Below are 20,027 nucleotides of genomic sequence, written 5' to 3'. Positions count from 1 at the left end.
CTGTGAAATGCTAAGTAAATAGATCTCAGGCAATGAAGAGGCTGTGTAGTTGGTGACAGTATCTGTGACTATGAGACATAGTGGGTTTGGAAAATTCACTTGGCCACAGAGGATGACAGTATTGTCTGACCAAGGAGGGAAAGGGCAAATAGCTTGATTCTGGAAGAACAAATTTGAAGTCAATTCCACTTTACTACTGTGTGTGGCTGAGCAGACGGAGGTCAGCTTCAGGATAAGACCTAGTTCAAGTCCTGCTTCTATCACTTCTGCGCTGTGGCCTCAGGCATGAGTCTGGGTGGGTTACAGAGAGGAAGCAGTAACAGCTCTCAGGTCTTCCCTGTCCAAGTGTCTCAGACTGAGAGTTTGACCTCCACTTCCAGCGTGGCCAGAACTACAATGTGATCAAAAGAGCCCCTGGCCTTGCTGTCTGCCCTCACAGTTCCCGCTGTTACTACAGGATAGCGGAAAAACAGACTCCCCAAATCACATCTATAATAGATGGACAGCAAATGCAGATTCTTGATTCGGGCTATTGTTTTAGTAAATCAACATTCTTAGAGAATTTCTCAGCTCTCAGCTGCCCACATCTCAGAGTTAAGTCACATTTTGGGGCTTGCCCAGGCAAATTCAAAGCAGCACCAGGCACTAGTGGCAGCTACTTCATCTTCAAGCAGCATTTCCCTCTCAACAGGGAGCATGCCACCTCCCCTAGGTGCAGATCCCAGGAAAAGTTACACTGAGCAAATTGGGCCACTCCTCGGGCCTATTTCCCCAATTTTGGTTAATAATCAAAGGATGATCTGAAATCGCAAAGAAGAGACTCTTGGAAAAGACATAATTGTGGTGCCACCAGATTTAGGAACTGGCATCCAAGTCCACCTGTGTGACTTTCCCCTGGGCCTCAGTTTCTCCATCTGTAAAATGAGGTCATTTATTTTTTTTGAGACGCAGTCTGGCTCTGTTGCCCAGGCCGGAGTGAAGTGGTGCGATCTCGGCTCACTGCAACCTCTGCCTCAGCCTCCCGAGTAGCTGGGATTACAGGTGCCTGCCACCACACCTGGCTAATTTTTCTATTTTTACAGCGGGGTTTCACCATCTTGGCCAGGCTAGTATTGAACTTCTGACCTCGTGATCCACCCGCCTCAGCCTCCCAAAGTGTTGGGATTATAGGCGTGAGCCACCGCACCCGGCCGAGTTCCTGTATTAAATGGAGCCCTGCCAGCCCCTACAACATAAGGCATTAAACGTTCCCACAACTTGCTCCGCCAGGCTGGCAGTGAACAGGGCTAAAGCCTCGACTTCCTCAGAGGTGAAAAGGTAAGCAAACATTCCGACCTCCCCTAGACTTGCTCTCGGATTGGTGCTGGGCCCGGCTCCCACCGCCTATCCCGGCCACATCCGTCATCTGGACTGCTAATACACTCATTAGCATAAAGATTCCTCCGAAGACCCGGTGCACGGGGCTGAACCGGAGTCTGTCCCTTTAAGGAAAAGGGGGACAGCCAGTCTGTCCCTAAGGACACTCGGCACTGCATTTCCTCCACACGGGCCACGCTGTAAACTAGAAAGGTTCCGTGTTAATCCACCCCCACTCCTCAACCCCGACAGGGGGATCCTTGGAGTGAACAACGCGCGGGGTCCCGGAGGACTGCGGACAGGTTTGGCCTCTGCGCGTAGCAGGCTCCGCCAGGCAACCTCTCGCCCGAGGCAGCGGCGAGCAGCAAGCTAGGCGGAGCCGGCTGCGCGGCGGGACCCCGGCGCCCTGGGGCACGACCCTGGTGCTGGCGCCTGGGCGGCCGCGGGAGGTGGCGCGTGCCGGAGCGGAGAGGTGCGCCCACCCCAGGCCCGGGCGCGAGGGAGGCGGGGCTTGGGCCGCGGCCCCGGGCCAGGCTCGCGGGGGTGGGCGGTGCTGGGTCTGCGGGGGCGGACGGGGGGCGGGGCGCGCGCGGGCTCCGGGAGGGCGGGACGGCGGCGCGGGGCGGGTTCTGGCGGCCTGAGTGTCACACACGCGGCGGCTCGGGAGGCGGCGGCGGCAGTGGCAGCGACAGGCGCCGCCGGGACGGGCACGGGCGCGCGGGCTCGGGCGGGCGCCGGCTGCCTCCCTCCGTCGCTCGCTGTCTCTCCCGGCCGCATTCTCCTCGGCTGCGCGGCAGAGCTCGCCCCAGCGCTCGCAGGAAGGAAGAAGGGAGCCGAGGACGCCGAGAAGTTCCCGCGGCAGCCGCAGATCCCGGCCAAGGCGGAGGCTGCGGCTCCGACGGGGCAGGAGCGCGCTCCACGGCGGGGGGCTCACGGCCACAGGGTCCGCGGCGGTAGCGCTCGGACCTTCCGCTCTCCCCTGGGCCGTGGGCCGGGACCCCATGAGACGCGCCCACGAGGGGCGCGAGATCCCTAGCTCGGGCGGCGCTAGGCGGAGGGCGGTGCTGCAGCTGCCGGAGCCAGAGAGCTGCCGGCAGGAGGCGGCGGCGGCGAGAACTTGAACTTGGCGTCGCGAGCGGGCGCCCCGGACGCCCCCCGCCGGGGCCGGGGCGCCGAGGGACCTACGCGGCAGCGCTGCCCCCCTAATGGCCGCGGCGGCGGACCGGGCTCCCACGCCGCGGCCCTAGGCGGCCTCTCGCCATGGCCAAGTGGCTAAACAAGTACTTCAGCTTGGGCAACAGCAAGACCAAGAGCCCACCGCAGCCGCCGCGGCCAGACTACCGCGAGCAGCGGCGCCGGGGCGAGCGGCCCTCGCAGCCCCCCCAGGCCGTGCCGCAGGCCTCCTCCGCCGCTTCGGCGTCCTGCGGTCCGGCCACCGCCTCCTGCTTCTCGGCCTCCTCGGGCTCCCTGCCCGACGACAGCGGCAGCACCAGCGACCTCATCCGCGCCTACCGCGCGCAGAAGGAACGCGACTTCGAGGACCCCTACAACGGGCCTGGCTCGTCGCTGCGCAAACTGCGCGCCATGTGCCGCCTGGACTACTGCGGCGGCGGCGGGGAGCCAGGCGGGGTGCAGCGCGCCTTTTCGGCCTCGTCCGCGTCGGGCGCCGCGGGCTGTTGCTGCGCCTCCTCGGGCGCGGGGGCCGCCGCATCGTCGTCCTCCTCCTCCGGCTCCCCGCACCTCTACCGCAGCAGCAGCGAGCGGCGGCCCGCCACGCCGGCCGAGGTGCGCTACATCTCCCCCAAGCACCGCCTCATCAAAGTGGAGAGCGCGGCGGGCGGCGGGGCCGGGGACCCCCTGGGGGGCGCCTGCGCGGGCGGCCGCACCTGGAGCCCGACGGCTTGCGGAGGCAAGAAACTGCTCAACAAGTGCGCCGCCTCAGCCGCGGAGGAGAGCGGGGCCGGCAAGAAGGACAAGGTAAGGTGCCCCTTGGCCTCTTCCCGAGGTTCCAAAAGAGCCACGGTGCGCACGGGGAAACCAAGGCACCCACCGCTCTGGTGTCGAGTCCCTACTTCAGCTTCGGCCTAGGACCCTGGGTCGGGGCTGGCGTGCTGCTTCCCCGGTTCTGCCCCCTCCCGCTCGCTTTTCCTGGGACCGGCGGCCTCCTGACACCACCGCTTTCGCCGCTGCTCCCAGAACGTCTCCTCTCTGAGCCCACAGCCCGAGCGAGAGCGCCCGGCCCAGCCTTGTCCCAGGAAGACGGACCCAGCCAGCCCTTCCGGCTGCCACGGAGTAAAGTCAGAGTCAGAGCTGTCAAGGACTTCAAAGAGCTTTGACTCCTGACTCCCCTTACTCCAGCCTCCACCCTCCGCTCACGCTCTAGGTGGGGAACTGAGGTCCAGAGCAAGGAAGGGACTCGCCCAATATTACACAGCATTCTTGGTGGCAGATCTGGACCGGCTGTCTCCAGCGTGTATATGTAAATCCCCCGCGGCTGCCCTGCCCGGCCCTGCCCCGCCCCGCCCCGCCCCACCCCACCCCACCCCACCCCACCCCACCCCCAGCTCCAGGTTTCCAAAGCCGGGCTGCCTGGTACCGGAGCTGCTCCGGGAACCTCCACGCGTGCTTTTCCGGTTGAAATGCGCTGCCTCCAAGGGCGCTCCTCACTGAACCCGTCAGTTCCTGCCGCTGCGCGCGGGAGGGGGTCAGCCTATCAGGCCCGGCTGGAAGGAGACCCCACCCCTCCTATCCTCACCTGCTTCCTTCCTGACCTCAACCCTACCCCATACGGTACCAGGAACACGGGGGGGACTTTGTGACAACCCCCTTCCTAACGCATTAGGCCATCTAGTTCCCTCCCTTTGAAGCAGACGAGTTAATTACAGCCAGACTAGGCCCCCTCCTCCTCCTTCACACTCCTGTGAAGCCCTCCCTTCCCCCATAAAATAATACTTGTTCTGTCTACTTCTGGTGGAAGGCAGTGTTTTGATTAAATCTGAGGCCCGGTGGGAGAGCTTCTTCCTTCTCAGCGCCCTGGTCCGTGTCTGTTGTTCTCCCCACCTTCTTCCCCCAAAGATAAACCTTTGCCCAGGCCTGGGCTGGGGGAGACAGATTAAGAGTCTGAGTTCCTTTTAGGACTGGACGTCCAGACAGCAGTGAGGCAGGCTCTTACCTGCCAGCTGGTGCTTGGAAAGGGATCTTATTTGTTTGCCAGGAGAGAGGAGGAAGGGAATGTCCCTCCTCTAGTTTTTCTGTCTGGCCTCCTCTCCCCGAGGTCCCCGGAATATCCCATCCCCTGCTTGATCTGCATGGGCAGTCCGTGGAGGATCCCACCTCTCCCTGGAGGCAGTTTGGGGCATGCCTCGGAAGCTTGGACTCTGGGTTTCCTAAGCACCCAGGATGCCACACCTAGATGACAACTAGCTGGGAGCCAGGTGGCCACCCAGGAGCTGCCTTGGGAGAGGGGGTAGATTTCCCTGGGAGCCACCAGGACCCTGGGCTTGTGGTTGATCAGTGAGGGAAACACCAGATAGGCTCCGTGCAGTCTTATGCATGGCCCAGGCTTGGCTTGGTGCAGGCACTGGGGAGGTCTTGAATATAAAAGAAGGCACGATAGGGTCGCGCAACTGCACCGGACTTTATGCATCCTCCTTGTTACCCTGCAGCCACACCCCAGGTGGGCAGATCTCCTTTCTGTTTCACTGCTAGTGGTTCAAAACTTCAGTAAATATTTTTTTCCCAATTACAATTAAGACTGTTTCAAACACTGAGAAATGATTTGTTTTATAGCCAGGTTGTCAAGATGTTTAAGACTTGACTTCTTTTCATCACCAGATATTTCTTATGGGTCTTTTCTGTGCCCTCCCCTGCTGGGTGCTGGAGCAGAGACCCTCTGCAGTGAATGCTATGACAGAGGCCATAGTGGCATGATGGTGATGAGTGCTATGATGAGACCTTGTGTTACAGGGTTATAGGAAGGATGAAGGGCACGGGAGAGGTTGGGGGGTGTGGCATCGAGGAGTGCACCTTGGAGGCAGGGCCGTTATTGTGAGGGGGGTGGTGGTCACCATGGTTGGCTGGAGAAGAGCCCTGTGCTTCAGGGAACTGCAGGTGAAGTCCCATGTGACTGAAATTGAGAGGTTGAGATAAGTTGGGCAGGGCCTGGATCAGGGAGGACCTTGTAAGCTAAGCACAGAGGGGGCCTGTGAAGGGATTTAGCTGTGAGAGTGTTGTGATCAGATATGATTTTTTAGAAGATCTCTCTGGGCTGCTTTTCACCTACTAGGTTGTGACTGTAAGACCTTTGATCTTTTGAGAAGTTGTCCAGATGTTCTTTCTACCCAGGAGGGAGGAGGCAGCCAGAGAGGGTCAGCAGAACGTTCTAGTGCAGTGATCCTCAAACTTTAGTGTGCCTAGAGGGCTGGTTACAACAGATTGCTGGGGTCCATCCTGCAGCAACTAATTGAGCATGCCTGGTGGGGGACCTGCGTATTTGCATTCCAGCATTTCCCAGGTTGAGGGGAAGTGGCTGAGGGTCCTGGGACCATGCTTTGAAAACCACTCATGCAACAGTGGCTTCTTCTTAACTGTCCGTCTGGGTCTTCTGGTCAGGGCAGCCTTGGAATGCAGAGACTCTGGATGCCCTTGTTTCTGCCATCTGTGTGTGGCTACTTCCTGATCCTTGGCCAGCACCCCTCCACCCCCACCCCATCAGGCAGTCAGGAAGCAGTTGTTTTCACATTATTTCCAGCCAGACAGCTTTTGGGAGGCCAGGCACACTGTAGATCCAGCCTTCCTTCTGCCCCTCACTCATGGATCCAGGAAAACCCACTTCTGGCTCCTCATTTAGTCTTTGTCCATTGTTAGAGGTCTCACCCTCTCACCTAAGCTGGAGTGCAGTGGCGCAGCTATGGCTCACTGCAGCCTCAACCTCCCAGGCTCAAACAATCCTCCCACCTTAGCCTCCTGAGTTACTGGGGCCACGTACTGTCACACCTGGCTAATTTTTTTATTTGTAGAGATCAGGTGTCGCTATGTTGCCCAGGCTCCTGGGCTCAAGTGATCCTCCTGCCTTGGCCTCCCAAAGTGCTGGGATTACAAGTGAGAGCCACAGCACCCCACCCACTTTTCCGATTGTAATTATTTGGAAGAAAAACTAGCCTTACTCTAATGGTTTCTCCCCTAACATAGCCCATTTTTCCCAGCATTTACTTTGTGCTCAGAGATGTCTTGGTATAAGTGTGAGGAGGGGAGGTAATGAAGGATGCAGGAGATTTGTCCATATCTCTGGCCTGAGCCCCTGGAGGAGATTGACAGGAATTTCATCCTTTGTTTCCCAGTGTTTTTATCTTGGAGAATTTGGGGAGATCATCACCTAGGAGGTGGCTTTGAGCTGGATCTAGAGTTGGAAGTGGAATCCCAGCGCAGGGGAGAGGGTGACTGCAGGCTGCAGGAGTGCTTATGTGTCAGGGTGTGCATATGTAAGTGTATACGTGTGTGTGAACATAGACGTGTGCATGTACGTGTGTGTATGTGTATAAAATCTCAACATGGGGCCTGTTCTTGGAAAGCAGCATTTTCATGCAGCTGGGCCTTGTTTGGGGAATGAGAGATGACAATGTGAGAGAGGTAGGGGCTTGAAGTTAGACCCCACAGGGGAGACCTTGAAGGTTGTTGAGCCAGGGAAGGGATGTACTCAGAGCCATGGTGAAGGGGCATCCAGGCTATAAACAGCTGCCAAAATCTGGGGATCGAAGTTAGGGCACAGCTGTAGTTCTGGTGAGAGACGGTAAGGGCCTGAGCTCCTGGGAAGAGAAAATGAAACTGGAATAGGTAGACACATTATTCCTTCAAGTTGTGCTTTATAAAAAAAAAACAATGATTACAAAAGAGGCTAGTTACTTTGGTAGGTCTCCTTTTGTGCAGCCAAACAGGTCTTATCCAGTTATATTTTCTGCTGAAGTCTTGTTTCTTTTATTATAATTAAATAAATGTTGTTTCCACCACAATTAAGTCAGGATGCATCATGACATCAGTTTTCCCGGGTTTTAAATACATACTGATGTGTACCAACACTTTATATTTTGTCAGCATCCAGAGTTGAGTTAAATAACACTTTTTCCATAGTTACAGAATAAATAATATCATGTCTAACTTCTTTTTTTTTTTTTTTTTTAACATCCAGCAAACAGTTTCTAAACTGCCTGCTAGGCAGGGGGGAGTTCAGAGAGAAATAAGTGGTGGCTAACTTTCCAAGAAGGAAGCTTCTCAGTTTGCAGTTGAATACCAGCTTCTCCTGGTCTAGTCAGGGAGACAGATACAACCAGAGAGACAATATCACAACCTGAGGAATGCCAGAAGTGTGTACAGAGGGCTAGGAGGGCCTGAACTTGCCTGGGAAGCCAAAGAGGGCCTTGAGGAGAAGATCGCCCTTGAGCTGAGCGTAGAAGGCTGAGTGGGAATTCCCGAAGCAGGGGAGTGGGGAAGAGGACTTTTCATGCAAAGGGAATAAAGCAGCCAGTGCCATGGCCTGGAGGCTGGAGAGGATGGCTGGGGGCAGCAGGGCAGGTGTGGCGGGAGACTGCAGAGGGACGTTGGAGCCCACAAAGGGAAGAAAGTCTCATGTGCCTTGCTGCATAGTTGTGAATTATCATTTGTCCTGTTTCACATACAATCATTGATGTAGGGCTTGATTGAAGCCAGGGTCAAACATGAGTTGTCAGTCATTCCCATTTGATGAACAGCCACATTCTCAGTTCTTAAAGTGTCACTGATGGAAAAGGTCAGGGTCGCACTTGGTAGCTGTGGTTTGGCTTGGGACACTTTCCCCTATGAAGTCCCATCCCCTGAAAGCAGTGTGAGAGAAATGCTGCGTATCAAATCCAGTTTTTCCTGGTTGAGTCCCCAGAAGGGAAATGCATTCTCCAGGCTTCATAGTAATCACTTATTCGGTCATTTAATTCTCACCATCCCACTGGGAGAGGCTTGGCTGCTGTATTAGCTGTTGCTACATAACAAATCACCCCAAAATCACCTGTGGTTTGATTGTGGGCCGTGCAGTCTCTATCGTAGCTCTTCAACTCTGCCACTGTAGCTTGAAAGCAGCCATGGACGATATGGAAATTAATGGGAACAGCTATATTCCAATAAAACTTTACAAAAAACAGGCAGCTGACCTGTGCACTGTAGTTTCCAACCCCTGCTTTAAACGATAAGCTTTTATTATAGCCACGAGCCTGTATATCTGAGTCATTTTTCTGGTCTCAGTTGGGCTCACTCATGCCTTTGCAGTCAGTGGGGGTGGGGTGGGTATGCAGCCCTGCTGATCCTGGCTAGGCTTTCTTACGTGTTTGGTGGGCTGGTTTAGGATGGCCTTGGGCTGCAACAATTCAGCTCTGTTCTGTGTGGTCTCTCCTCCTCCAGCACATGTTCGTATGACAGCAGCAGGGTTCCAAGAAAAAGCAGGAGCGCATGAGGTCTCTTGAGGTTGGAAACTGGCACGCTGACCCTTCTGTTGACCAAAGCAAATCATAAGGCCAGCCACGATTCAAGGAGAGAGGAGGAGCTGCAGTGTCCCATGGCAAAGGGCAGGGATACAGGCAAGCCATTAATTAGAGCCTTCAATGCCATCATCTACCTTATCCCCATATTCCAGGTAAAGAAACTGAGGCTTAGAGAGGTTGATGACTTGCCTAATGTCACATAGCTACAAAGTGATAGAGCAAGGATCACACCAGTGCAGTCTTGAGTTCAAAACCTATATGCTTCCTCTATTTTCCATGGTTTCAATGGAAATAAGTAGTATAAAGCTTGGATATTTACAGGAATATGTGTTACATGTCTCCTCCTCCTCTTTACTTAATGCTACTTGCAGCCCTCTGCCCTAATTTCTCCGCTTTCAAGCTTGTCTTTGGTGTCCCTAGAAGAGGCCCTAGATCTGGCTTTTCTGTTTCTCTCTCTTCCATCTGCCTCAGAGTTCCAGAAATGAGATGTTAATGCAGCACTTGAGTTATTTTATAGAGAAATTCTGAGCACAGAGTTGGCACATCCCAAGGGACAGCTGCACAAAACGTGAGTCTTGTAACTGTCATGTCTTCTCATTCTAACACCAAGCATTCCTTCCCTTCAAGGATTCGCCAGGCTGTGTGTGCTCTGTTTGGAGAAAGAGACTGGCGGTACACTGGCCCTGATCAACAAGGAACTTAAGTTTCCTTGAAAGAGATCAGGTGACTGTCCTCTCTAATCTGACAATCTCAGAACATGACTGATTACCCCAGGGCTTAACCCCCATGACTTGACCATATCCTCTTTTTGCCCCCAGAGCATTTCTGACCCATAAAAATTAGCTTTAAAAGTCAAATCTGAAACAGCTGTGGTTTCCTCTGATCAGTCAGCAAGGTTGAACTTGCCTGTGGTCAAGCCTTCCCCTGATTAGTTTAGCTTGTGCTGGGAGAGCCCAGAAGTGGTGACCTGTGGGGAACGGGTAGGCCAGCTTGGCCCTAGAAAATAAACTGGGACGTGTGACTTTCCAACAGAGCTGGGATGCTGGCTGGCTGACGGCAACACACCCTGTGGTTTTCTGAAGTTGGTTGATGGTGGCGGTAGGAGGGGTGCTTTTTTCTTTTTTTGAGACAGGATCTCACTCCTGTCCCCCACACTGGAGTGCAGTGGCACAATTACAGCTCACTGCAGCCTCAACTTCCCGGGCTCAGGCGATTCTCCCACCTCAGCCTCTCAAGTAGCTGGGACTACAGGCAGGCACACAGCAGCACACCCAGATAATGTTTTGTTTTGTTTTGTTTTTTAAGTAGAGATGGGGTTTCACGATCTTGCCCAGGCTGATCTCAAACTCCTGGGCTCAAGTGATCCGTCCGCCTTGGCCTCCCAAAATGCTGGGATTACAGGTGTGAGCCACTGTGCCCAGAAGGTGGTGCATTTTCCGCGGGACAAAGGCAGTGGTCGTCTTTGACATCCTAACTTTCATATGGCCTGTGCTGACTGAGGAATTGCTATATTCAGGCCACCATGAGGAGCTGTGTGGATACAGGGATGAACCAGGGCCTGGATAGTGCCCGCCCCTGAAAAGCTTATCTTCTGGTTGAGGACACAGGAACCAAGGTTCAAACTCACATCTGTATGTCAGAATTTATCTGTAAATAAAGTGGTGTGGGTGAGCTAAAAGCCGTCTTGGCACAGAGACTGTTCTGGGCAGGGCCTTGATTTCATGGAGCCACAGGAGAAGCAGCGTGAGGAGGCAGTATTTGAGTAAGAAAAGCACAATCACTTGAATTAAGGGAGCTTTCCACTACAGTAATATTAGCTAATACTTTTATTGTACATGCTCTGAGCTAGGTGCAGTTCTGTGTGCTTTGTATGTAACCTTACTCCTCACTACAGTCCTTTGAGGTAGCTACTACTACTGCTGCTACTATTCTTGTTTTTACGTATGAGGAAACCAAGGCACAGAGAGGTTAAGTCACTTGTCTAAAGTCAGGTCGGCTGGGCGGGGTGGTTCACGCCTGTAATCCCAGCACTTCCTGTAATCCCAGCACTTTGGGAGGCCGAGGTGGATCACCTAAGGTCGAGAGTTGGAGACCAGCCTGGCCAACATGGTGAAACCCCGTCTCTATTAAAAATACAAAAATTAGCTGGGCGTGGTGGTACTTGCCTGTAATCCCAGCTACTTGGGAGGCTGAGGTGGGAGAACCGCTTGAATCCGGGAGGCAGAGGTTGTAGTGAGCCGAGATAGGGCCACTGCACTCCAGCCTGGGTGCCAGAGCGAGACTCCATCTAAAAAAACATAATAATAATAATAAAGTCAGACAACCAGTAAGTGGCAGAGATGAGATGTGAAGCCAGATCCAGCATCTATTTGTAACCACTCTGCCATACTACTGCACAATCGCATGCCCGAATTTGCTCTATTGTCTCTGCCTTATTTGTGGCTAGACTTACTCTTTGTAAAATATCCCCTCTGTTGGCATGGTAGAAGTGACTGATTTCAACATTTATGTAAGTGTTCCACAGCTTAAAGGGGGCAGTTTCACACCGGTAATTTGTTTGCTTCTCAGAGCCACTCTGTGAGGAACGGGCTGTAATCTCCCTTTTGCAGATGGAGAAACAGAGGCTCACGGGGAGGAGTGCCTTGTGCCCTGCCTTGCAGCAGAGGCAGAGCTGGCGGCCAGTATCTGCTGTGTGTATTGACCTTGTGTTGAGGCCAGTGCCCTTTGTGCCGGCGTGGTGTGGAGGTGGCGTGGCCGAAGCTGGAGTCTACAGGAAGGGTGACAGCCTGATTGATTTCCGCTTCTTCCTGTGTTTTGATTCTGAAACGCTTTGCTGAGACCATTAAGGAGCATTGACAGAGGACCTTGCTTCCACAATGGAATTTTCCTTCTCTTCCTGTTTGGTATTTTCCAGTAATATTTCTATTAATGTTTCACTTTCAACCGCACTAACTTCCTGAGAATTTGAGCTTTCCTAACTCCCGAGGCAGGAAGAACTGAATTTTCCTCTAAATCATTCAGTGCCTTTCCATTTTCTCCAAGGGGAGCTGTCTCTGGATTTCCCATTATGCTGTAAAGGAAGGATCTTGGAGGTGGGTCCAGGGGATGGAGAGAGAATTAGAGCCCCAGGGAGTGACTCAGGCCCAGTTTTTTCCAAGCAGCATATAATACTCCTGGTCAGAAAGGGGCTTCCCAAGGCTAAGGAGGGGAGAGTGACTCGACAGGTGGGCGGGTGGGTGGGGGAAGCAGATCCCCTGGCCCACTGCCGGGCCTTGACTTACAGGCTGGACCCAGAGTTCCCAGTGTGGCTGTGAGAGCCCATGCCAAGTCCTTTCTTCTCATTCACTCATTCATTGTTGAGAGCCTGCTATGTGCTGGGGATTGTTCTGTTTAGGTGCCAGGAATAGAACCATGAACAAAGCAGATAAGAGTCTATGCTCCCCTGAGCTTGCTCTCTCATGACAGGAGTCAGGTAAATATAGTTATGTCAGGGGTAGGGACTGTGAAGAAAGTAAAGAGGAATAAAGAGGCGAGGGCAAGTGTGAATTTGGGGTGGGATGCTTTTTGTATGGGTGCTCAGAGAGGGCCTTGCTAAAGATTGTGATGGCATGAACCACCCTGCTCTCCGAGGAGGGCATTCCAGGCAGAGGGAAGAGGAACAGTGCAGAAGCCTGAGGCAGTAGCATGCCTGGGTGGTTCGGGGAGCAATGCAGAGATGAACGTGACTGAGCGGAGCAGGCAGGAGGAGGTGTGAAGGCAGATGAGGGCTGAGAGGTGTGGGGCAGAGGAAGTCGGGCCTCACAAGCATCGAAGAAGCCTTCCTCGCTAATCCTGGGTGAGATGGGGGCAGCAGAGGGTTCTGAGCAGAGGAGCCAACCACGCAACTGACTTGGGTTTTTAAAGGGTGGCTCTGGAGATTTTAGAGCAGAGGGCACCAGCGGGCAGACCGCTGGAAGCAGGGCTGTGGCAGCAGGTGATGAGAAGAGAGCAGATTCCCGTGTGTGGTGAAATTGGGCCTTGGGATTTCCTGACAGAGATGAGGGAGAAGAGCCAGAATGGCTGCAGGGTTTTGGCCCTGAGCAGCCACCAATGAAGCAGATTTAGCAGCTGAGGCCTAGGGGTCCAGGAGGTGCCTGAGATCCCAGGGAAGAAATGGATGGCCCTCTGTGTGGGCTCTGTGTAGGAGGAAATGGGGAAAACCATCGGGAAGAGGAGGCCTCATGGGAGATGGGTCCAGAGCAAGGTGTGGTTGGGGCATCCGAGACAGATGGGATCCCATCCACAGTGGCTGAGATTGGAAGGGGAACTCTGCTGTGTGCAGTCAGGGGTGGCCAGAGCTTGGGGCATGCCATGGTGTATTTGCCAGGGATAGGGGAAGGTGGCAAGGGGCCGGGCCCCACCTGCCACTGGTCTGAAATTGCCCCAATACTCCTAATTCAAAAGAGGCCACCTGCTGTGTTGCATGGCTGAGCTGGGCACCACAGGAGGGTGGAGACAGTGCAGTGATTAAGTCTCCAGGGACAGGGCTGGAGTAGCCACTGTTTTGCTCAGCAGAGCATTTCATTGCTGGCTGCTTCTGATAGGAAGTGGTCCCTTATATTGTGGGTTCACTGGTACATGGGCTACGGGGAGGATGCAAACAGAACTAGGAGGAATGAGAATTTTCAGGTTTCTCCAGGCTACAGCTAAATTCTAAAAATGAAAATCATCAGAAAGTTCTTAACAGTGAAACTTTACCATTTTGTTGGATGTGCACTGCCAGAAAACCAGACAGCCCGGTAATCCCTCTGGTGCATTCCAAAGCCACACATGTGATTGGGGACTGTGTGGCATTTGCAAAATGGCGCGGTGCCTACCTGCCCTGTGTGGGGCCCCAAGTTGGCTGTGCTCTGAGCCAGTTCCTCAGAAAGGGGCCAGCTTGCATTTTGAGCTATAGTTCCACGTTTATCTTTTGACTAACCTTTTACCCCTTGTAACAAAATTAAGACAAGTTTGGTATAGAAAATAATAAGTAAGCAAAACTCAGAAGCCAATCCTAATTCTATAATTCAAAGAAACCACCATTAACATTTTACTACTTTTTTATCTAGCCATTTTTCGGTGCATATATATATATATATATATATGTTTGTTTTTTCCTCCACAAAAATTAATACCATCTGTTTTTTTTAAACTTAAAGACACGGAAAGATGTCTACAATATCTTAAATATTTAACAATGGTAATTTAATAGCTGCATTGTATTCTGTTTACACACTAGGCTTTTCCTCATTTTCACCAATTTAACAGTGCCATAATGAACATCTTTGTAACTTAATTATTTGCATAGGTCTGTGATTATTTCCTTGGGATTGATTCTGAGAATTGTTGGATAAGACAGCAAAAAGTTTGATACATACTTTCAAATTGTGTTCTAGAAAGACTTTACAAGTTGACACCTGTTCTACCCTTCTCACACAATCCTGGGAATTCTAATGCAAGTTAGTTGCATTTGCAGTTTCCTGGATTCCTTGTGCAAATGTGTGTTGACCATTTGTGTTGCTTTTCTAAAATTGTTTACTTTATCATCTGTTCATTCTTTTCTGCTGCAGGGTTTTCTCTGTTGATTTATAAGAATGCTTTGTGGATTAACAATGGCAGCTCCTTGCCTGCCATTTGGGTTGCAGAATATTTTTTAAAGTTTGTAATTTGCCCTTTGGTTCTATATGTGGCAATTGTTGGTTACAATGAATTGTTTTCTATTTAATCAGTCTCCACATTCATGATTTCTTGAGCATGCTGCTGAGAAAAGTCTTCCCGTTTGGGCACAGTGGCTCATGCCTGTAATCCCAGCACTTTGGGAGACCGAGATGGGTGGATCACATGAGCTTAGGAGTTCGAGACCAGCCTGGGCAGCATGGCAGAAACCCGTCTCTACTCAAAATACAAAAAATTAGCTGGGTGTGGTGACGTGCGCCTGTAGTTCCAGCTTCTTCAGAGGCTGAGGCACGATAATTGCTTGAACCCAGGAGACAGAGGTTGCAGTGAGCTGAAATCGTGCCAGTGTACTCCAGCCTGGAAGACAGAGCAAGACTCTGTCTCAAAAAAACGAAAAGTCTTCCCTACTCTAGTATTTATATTTTCTTCTAATACATTAATGGATTTTCTTTTCTTTTTTCTTTTTTTTTACATTAAAATTTCCATCCCCCTAGAGTTTGATTTCATGGTATGAAGTATGGTTGTCATCTTGTTTTCCAAATGGCTAGTGTGTTTCTGGACACCCTGTATTGTTTGTTAATGATCTGTCTGTTTTTTCAGGTACCTTTTTAGACTTAAATATTTTGACTCCATCTTGCCCTGACAGTGTTTAGGTCTCATCAGTGATTATGATAAGGACGATGAAGGCCTGTCTTTATAAAATGACACCTTTCTTCAGCAGATACCCATGCGCTTATTACACATTCAACTCCTGACATCTGAGGAAAGTAACTAGGTATTAACTAGGGCTTCATCTTTACCCACCACGGCAGAATGCCAAACCTGCTGTGGTGGGTGGGATGTGGCCAAGACAGCCTTGTCTTGCCTCTGGTGAAGTCGGCGTCCTCCTCTGATACCAGAGGCTGGGCTGTCTAGGTGTATTTGAGGCGATCACTTACGGTGGTCTGCCCTGCCCATGTGGCTTGAACCAAGCGCGTGTTTCAGTTTTCACAGTGATTTTTGTAGAGAGGGGGTGTAGTGTTCAGTCATCCGACCATATTCCAGCACTGCTCTGAGTCCTATGGGACAATCAGAGACGGTTAAGCCTGGGTGCTCTAGCTCAGAGCCCAGGATTGGGTATTGGAGAGGGAGAAATTCATTGCCAGCGTAGACAGGCAGGTAAATGACTCCCTGAACAAACAAAAGAAGCATTTGGGCTGAGGTGGGTGTGGCTGGTGGGAGAGTTCAGAATGGGTAGGATTTGAAGATGTGGCCTGTCCACACAATTTTGGTCACTCAAATTTTTTAACACCTGCAAAAAGTCCAGGTGATCATAATTCACCAAGTTCTTCCTCTGCACCCCACCCCTTTCTGTCCCCCATCAACCCAGGTGTCCCGTGTCTTCAATCAGTGAGAGATTTTTTCCAGACCACTCTAGCCTGTTTCTCTTTTTCTGGCTCATGCTGGTGTCAGGAAAATCCATCCTGCAGTGTTTGCTGTGAGGCTGATGACATTAACAAAATTGGTATTAAAGGAACAGATTAAGTCCAGGAGTGTTCATGGGGAATAAATCCAGGAAAAAAATGCAGATTTCTGAACACTGCTGAACACGACTGTGGTTCTAAGAGGCTGAGGGTGTCTGCCTAACTCACCGCACTGTGTGTCACATCACGTCACTGAACCCAGGACCAGCCCTAGCAGCACAGTAAAATTACCTGCACATTATTTTACAAATTTCAGTTCCCTAGGCTCCCATCCCAGATTAATTAATTTCTGGAGATGGGGCCAGGGCATCAGTAGTTTTTGAAGCTCCTAGATGATTGTGATCTGCAGCCAAGGTAGAAAGCGGCTGTCCTTGACCTTTGGTGTCCCAGAGAGCTGAGGATCACCCCATCCAACCCTCTTCCAAGCTGAAAACTTCCAGGGTTGAGATTTATCACCTTTTGTCCAGCCACCTTTGCACAGCTGAGGTTGACTTTTTTTTTTTTTTTTTTTTTTTAATGTTTACTCTAGCTTGTTTAGCACCTGGTATTCACAGGAGTTCTGCTGGCTGAACTTTTTCTTTGTAGATTTGACTACTGTCTTGGTTTAACTCTCTGAGGTCAAGTAGAACCAGTCTAACCTTGCTTCTCATAAGGACCCTCACATGTGCGATTGTATCTTCAAAGGCAGAGAGAAGCTGCAGGCTATAACATTGTTCACAGAGTCAGATTCCCAGCCAGGACCCCAGCTGCTAAGGGCAAGGATGCTTTGATGTCACAACTGTGGGGGTCTTGATGGAGCCCAAGTCTAGGAGCTTCCTGTGGGCAGGAAGTAATAGGCTAGAGCAGGTTCCCAGTGGGTGAGTTGAAGTTGGCACTGAGGTGTTAACTGTGCAGGCAGGTGACTGGATGGGGAACAAGGTCAGATTCCCAGGTGGATTTGGGGAGTCTCAGCAAAGGAACTGTCAGAAGTGGATTCCAGAGGAGTAGGTGGCAAGTGGAGCAGAGGTTGTCTGGCTGAAAGCAGTGTGATGTCAGGGTTGGGCATTCCCTGTCCTGGTTCTTGGCCGCCTTGTGGGGGCTAGCTGGCAAGGTCATATACCACAGGAGCCCAGGGCTGTTGCTCCAGACACAGCAGAACCCAAGTGTGTCCCACTGTGGTGGCGTGAAACACTCACTGGCTTTAGGGTCAGAAGTCCAGAGCTCAAATCCTAGCTCTGGTGCTTGGAAGCTTAGTAACTTGGGACAAGTGATTAAATTCTCTGGGTCTGGAATGCCCCATCCGCTATGTAGGTAAAATAGTAATAGATGGTGTTTCCTGACCATTCACTCTGTCACCATAGGCAACGCTTCCAGTACTTGATCCTTACTGTGGGTCTTTGAGGTAGTGCTATGAGAACCCCCATTTTACAGATGGTAAGGCATTTGGGAGATGAGGTTCTGGGGAAGTACATTGGGTCATTGTGAGGATTAAATAAAATCGTTTGTTGAAATGGCTGAGCATAATGTCTAGCATTTAGGAAGAGCTTTATGAATGTTTTATATTATTTTGGCCTGTGTGTCTTGGGCCTCAGTCCAGTTTGGAACTTCGGGCTTTCTATAGCCACAGTAAAGTCAGTGGGCTTGCCCTTTCTGGACTGATGATGTGGTCCTCAAAAAGTGAACCTGTCCTTATCTTGATGGGTCTGCTTATGGTTAAGCTTTACCTAGGATCACTGCTCTGATCTAAGAGCTTGAGGTACGTTAGCTCACTGATTCCCACAACACCCCATAGGAGGCAAGTTCTATTAAGAGTCCCATTTTGGCTGGGCGCAGTGACTCACATCTGTAATCCCAGCACTTTGGGAGACTGAGGCAGGCAGATCACGAGGTCAGGAGATGTTAGACTAGCCTGGCTAACATGGTGAAACCCCATCTCTACTAAAAATACAAAAAGTTAGCCAGGCGTGGTGGCACATGCCTGTAGTCCCAGCTACTCAGGAGACTGAGTCAGGAGAATTGCTTGAACCCGGAAGGCGGAGGTTGCAGTGAGCTGAGGTCGCGCCATTATACTCCAGCCTGGGCGACAGAGAGTGACTCCATTTCAAAAAAAAAAAAAGAGTCCCATTTTGCAGATGGAGAAACTGAGGCAAATAAGTTTGTATCTTATTTTAGATGACACTGCTAGTAATGGGCAGAGCTGGAGCTGGGGTTCCAGCCAGGCAGTCAGTCTGTGTTACACAGACGCAGGGGACAGTGATGGGGTCAGCTCTGTGTCAGCTGATGGCCATTTAGAAACCATAGCTCTCTACTGTCGATGAAGTGTCTGGTTTGGGCCAGGTACACTCCATAGGCATTCTCAGGACAGTGCTGCCAAAGGGGCATCAAGGAAGGCTTCATGGAGGAGGTGGCATGGGAGCTGGGCCTTCATGCATAGGGAGGATTTGGATATTTAGAGATTGGTGGATGTGGAGGAGGACTTCCTGAGAGAGGGGCCTTCTGAATGGTCCCTAGTAGATGATGGAGGAGAAGCCAGGTGTGGGAAGGCCTTCAGGGCCAGGCCACAGTTTGGTCTTTAGTCTGTGGGTAATGAAAGGTGGTAGAGGGAGGGAGTGAAAGGGTCAGCTTCATGCTTTAGGGACACTTGTATGTCTGTAGCCTGAGGGGATAGTTTACAAAGGGTGGGTGGGGGGTGGCTCTAAGCTGGCCATGGAGGTGAGGACCTTAGTTAGGAGGACATCAAATGCTTTAGGCAGAGGCACCAAGGGCCTGAAATACTGCAACTGACTGCTTAGGCAGCTCTCAGATGACACTGGGCAATCAAGAGAAATTGACCGAGCGCTTGTCAGGAGGATAGATTTTTCTGTCAATAGCTGAGACATCCTCTGTGGGAGTTTGTGAGTTACTCAGTCCATCAGAGCATTTGTCCACATTCTGTCAGAGCCAGACGGAACATGTGCTGGGGTCACGGAGTCTGGGCCGGGAATGGCCCTGCTGGTCGGAGAGTTGGGCGGAGGAGGCCTCGTACAAGTCAGACTGCTTGTTTCTGTTGAAACACGAAGCAGGAAAGGACAGAGCTACCGAGCAGCACATCCAAAAGGAAAGACATGGGGGCACTAAGGAGATGGGGGAGCAGGCCGTGTGTGTTCTGGGGGTGGACAGAGCTAGTCACCTGCCCTTGAGATGGAGTTCTCCCATCTGATGGCAGCACCTCGTGGAGTTAGAGGCATTCCAGGATGTCCAGGCAAACGATGGCAGTTCGAAAGAAGCCATGTAAAGTTGCTGGCATCGTAGTTGAAGTCTTCAAAAGACAGCAGTGCAAGAGGGGAAAGGGAAAACCAGGGCTCTGAGCCAATGCAGGATGCTGACCTTCAGAGGACGTCCTTCCAGGGAGAAGCTCTTTGAAAAACAGTAAGTGCTCAGGTCCCCAGAGGGAAAGAAACATTAGCCTCGATGAAGATGTTTGCTGGGCTCAATCGAAGAGCCCCTTGAGGATCCCTGGACTATTCCTTATGCCTTCACTGCTCCATCAGAGGGCTACTCTGGCTGGCAGAGCTCACTTTACAGGCTCAGAAGAAACACTTTGTAAAGATCTAGGAATAACGTTGCCATCAGTCAGCTCCTGCTTGCCGGGCTTCTGTGGGGCTCTGGATCATCTGAAAGCCATCTGTGGTGTGACTGTGAAGTGATGAGATGGTGGGAGTTGGTGTCATCACTTCCTCGTCACCCACAGGACTGCTGAGAATGCTGTCACAGCCTGGATGATATTCCCAGGCCTTGGGCCTGAAGGTTGTCAAAGTGCAGACACTCAACCCAGGCATGCTTTGAGGTCTTGCCTACTTGCCCCTTGTCCCTCTGCCTTGAATTTTTTTTTTAGTTGGAGTCTCACTCTCTCGCCGGGTTGGAGTGCAGTGGCGCGATCTTGGCTCACTGCAACCTCTGACTCCCTGGTTCAGGCAATTCTCCTGCCTCAGCCTCCCGAGTAGCTGGGATTACAGGCATGTACCACCACACCCAGCTAATTTTTTTATTT

At 51.7% G+C, this 20,027-nt stretch overlaps 1 protein-coding gene across 1 annotated transcript in view; it reads left to right on the top strand.

The window, feature by feature from the left end:
* Positions 1-2,532: 2,532 nt before the first annotated feature.
* LOC105477176 (SH2 domain containing adaptor protein B) overlaps positions 2,533-20,027 on the top strand; it is a 148,870-nt gene continuing 131,375 nt past the window's right edge. The window contains exon 1 of the mRNA XM_011733561.3: positions 2,533-3,333. Within this exon, the coding sequence (XP_011731863.3) occupies positions 2,617-3,333 (717 nt within the window). The 5' untranslated portion in view covers positions 2,533-2,616. The remainder of the gene's footprint in view (positions 3,334-20,027) is intronic.

This window comes from Macaca nemestrina, chromosome 14 (genome assembly GCF_043159975.1).
Source record: "Macaca nemestrina isolate mMacNem1 chromosome 14, mMacNem.hap1, whole genome shotgun sequence".
NCBI lineage: Eukaryota > Metazoa > Chordata > Mammalia > Primates > Cercopithecidae > Macaca > Macaca nemestrina.
The sequence above is the reverse complement of the archived record's forward strand: the minus strand, read 5'-3'. Positions and strand labels throughout refer to the sequence as shown.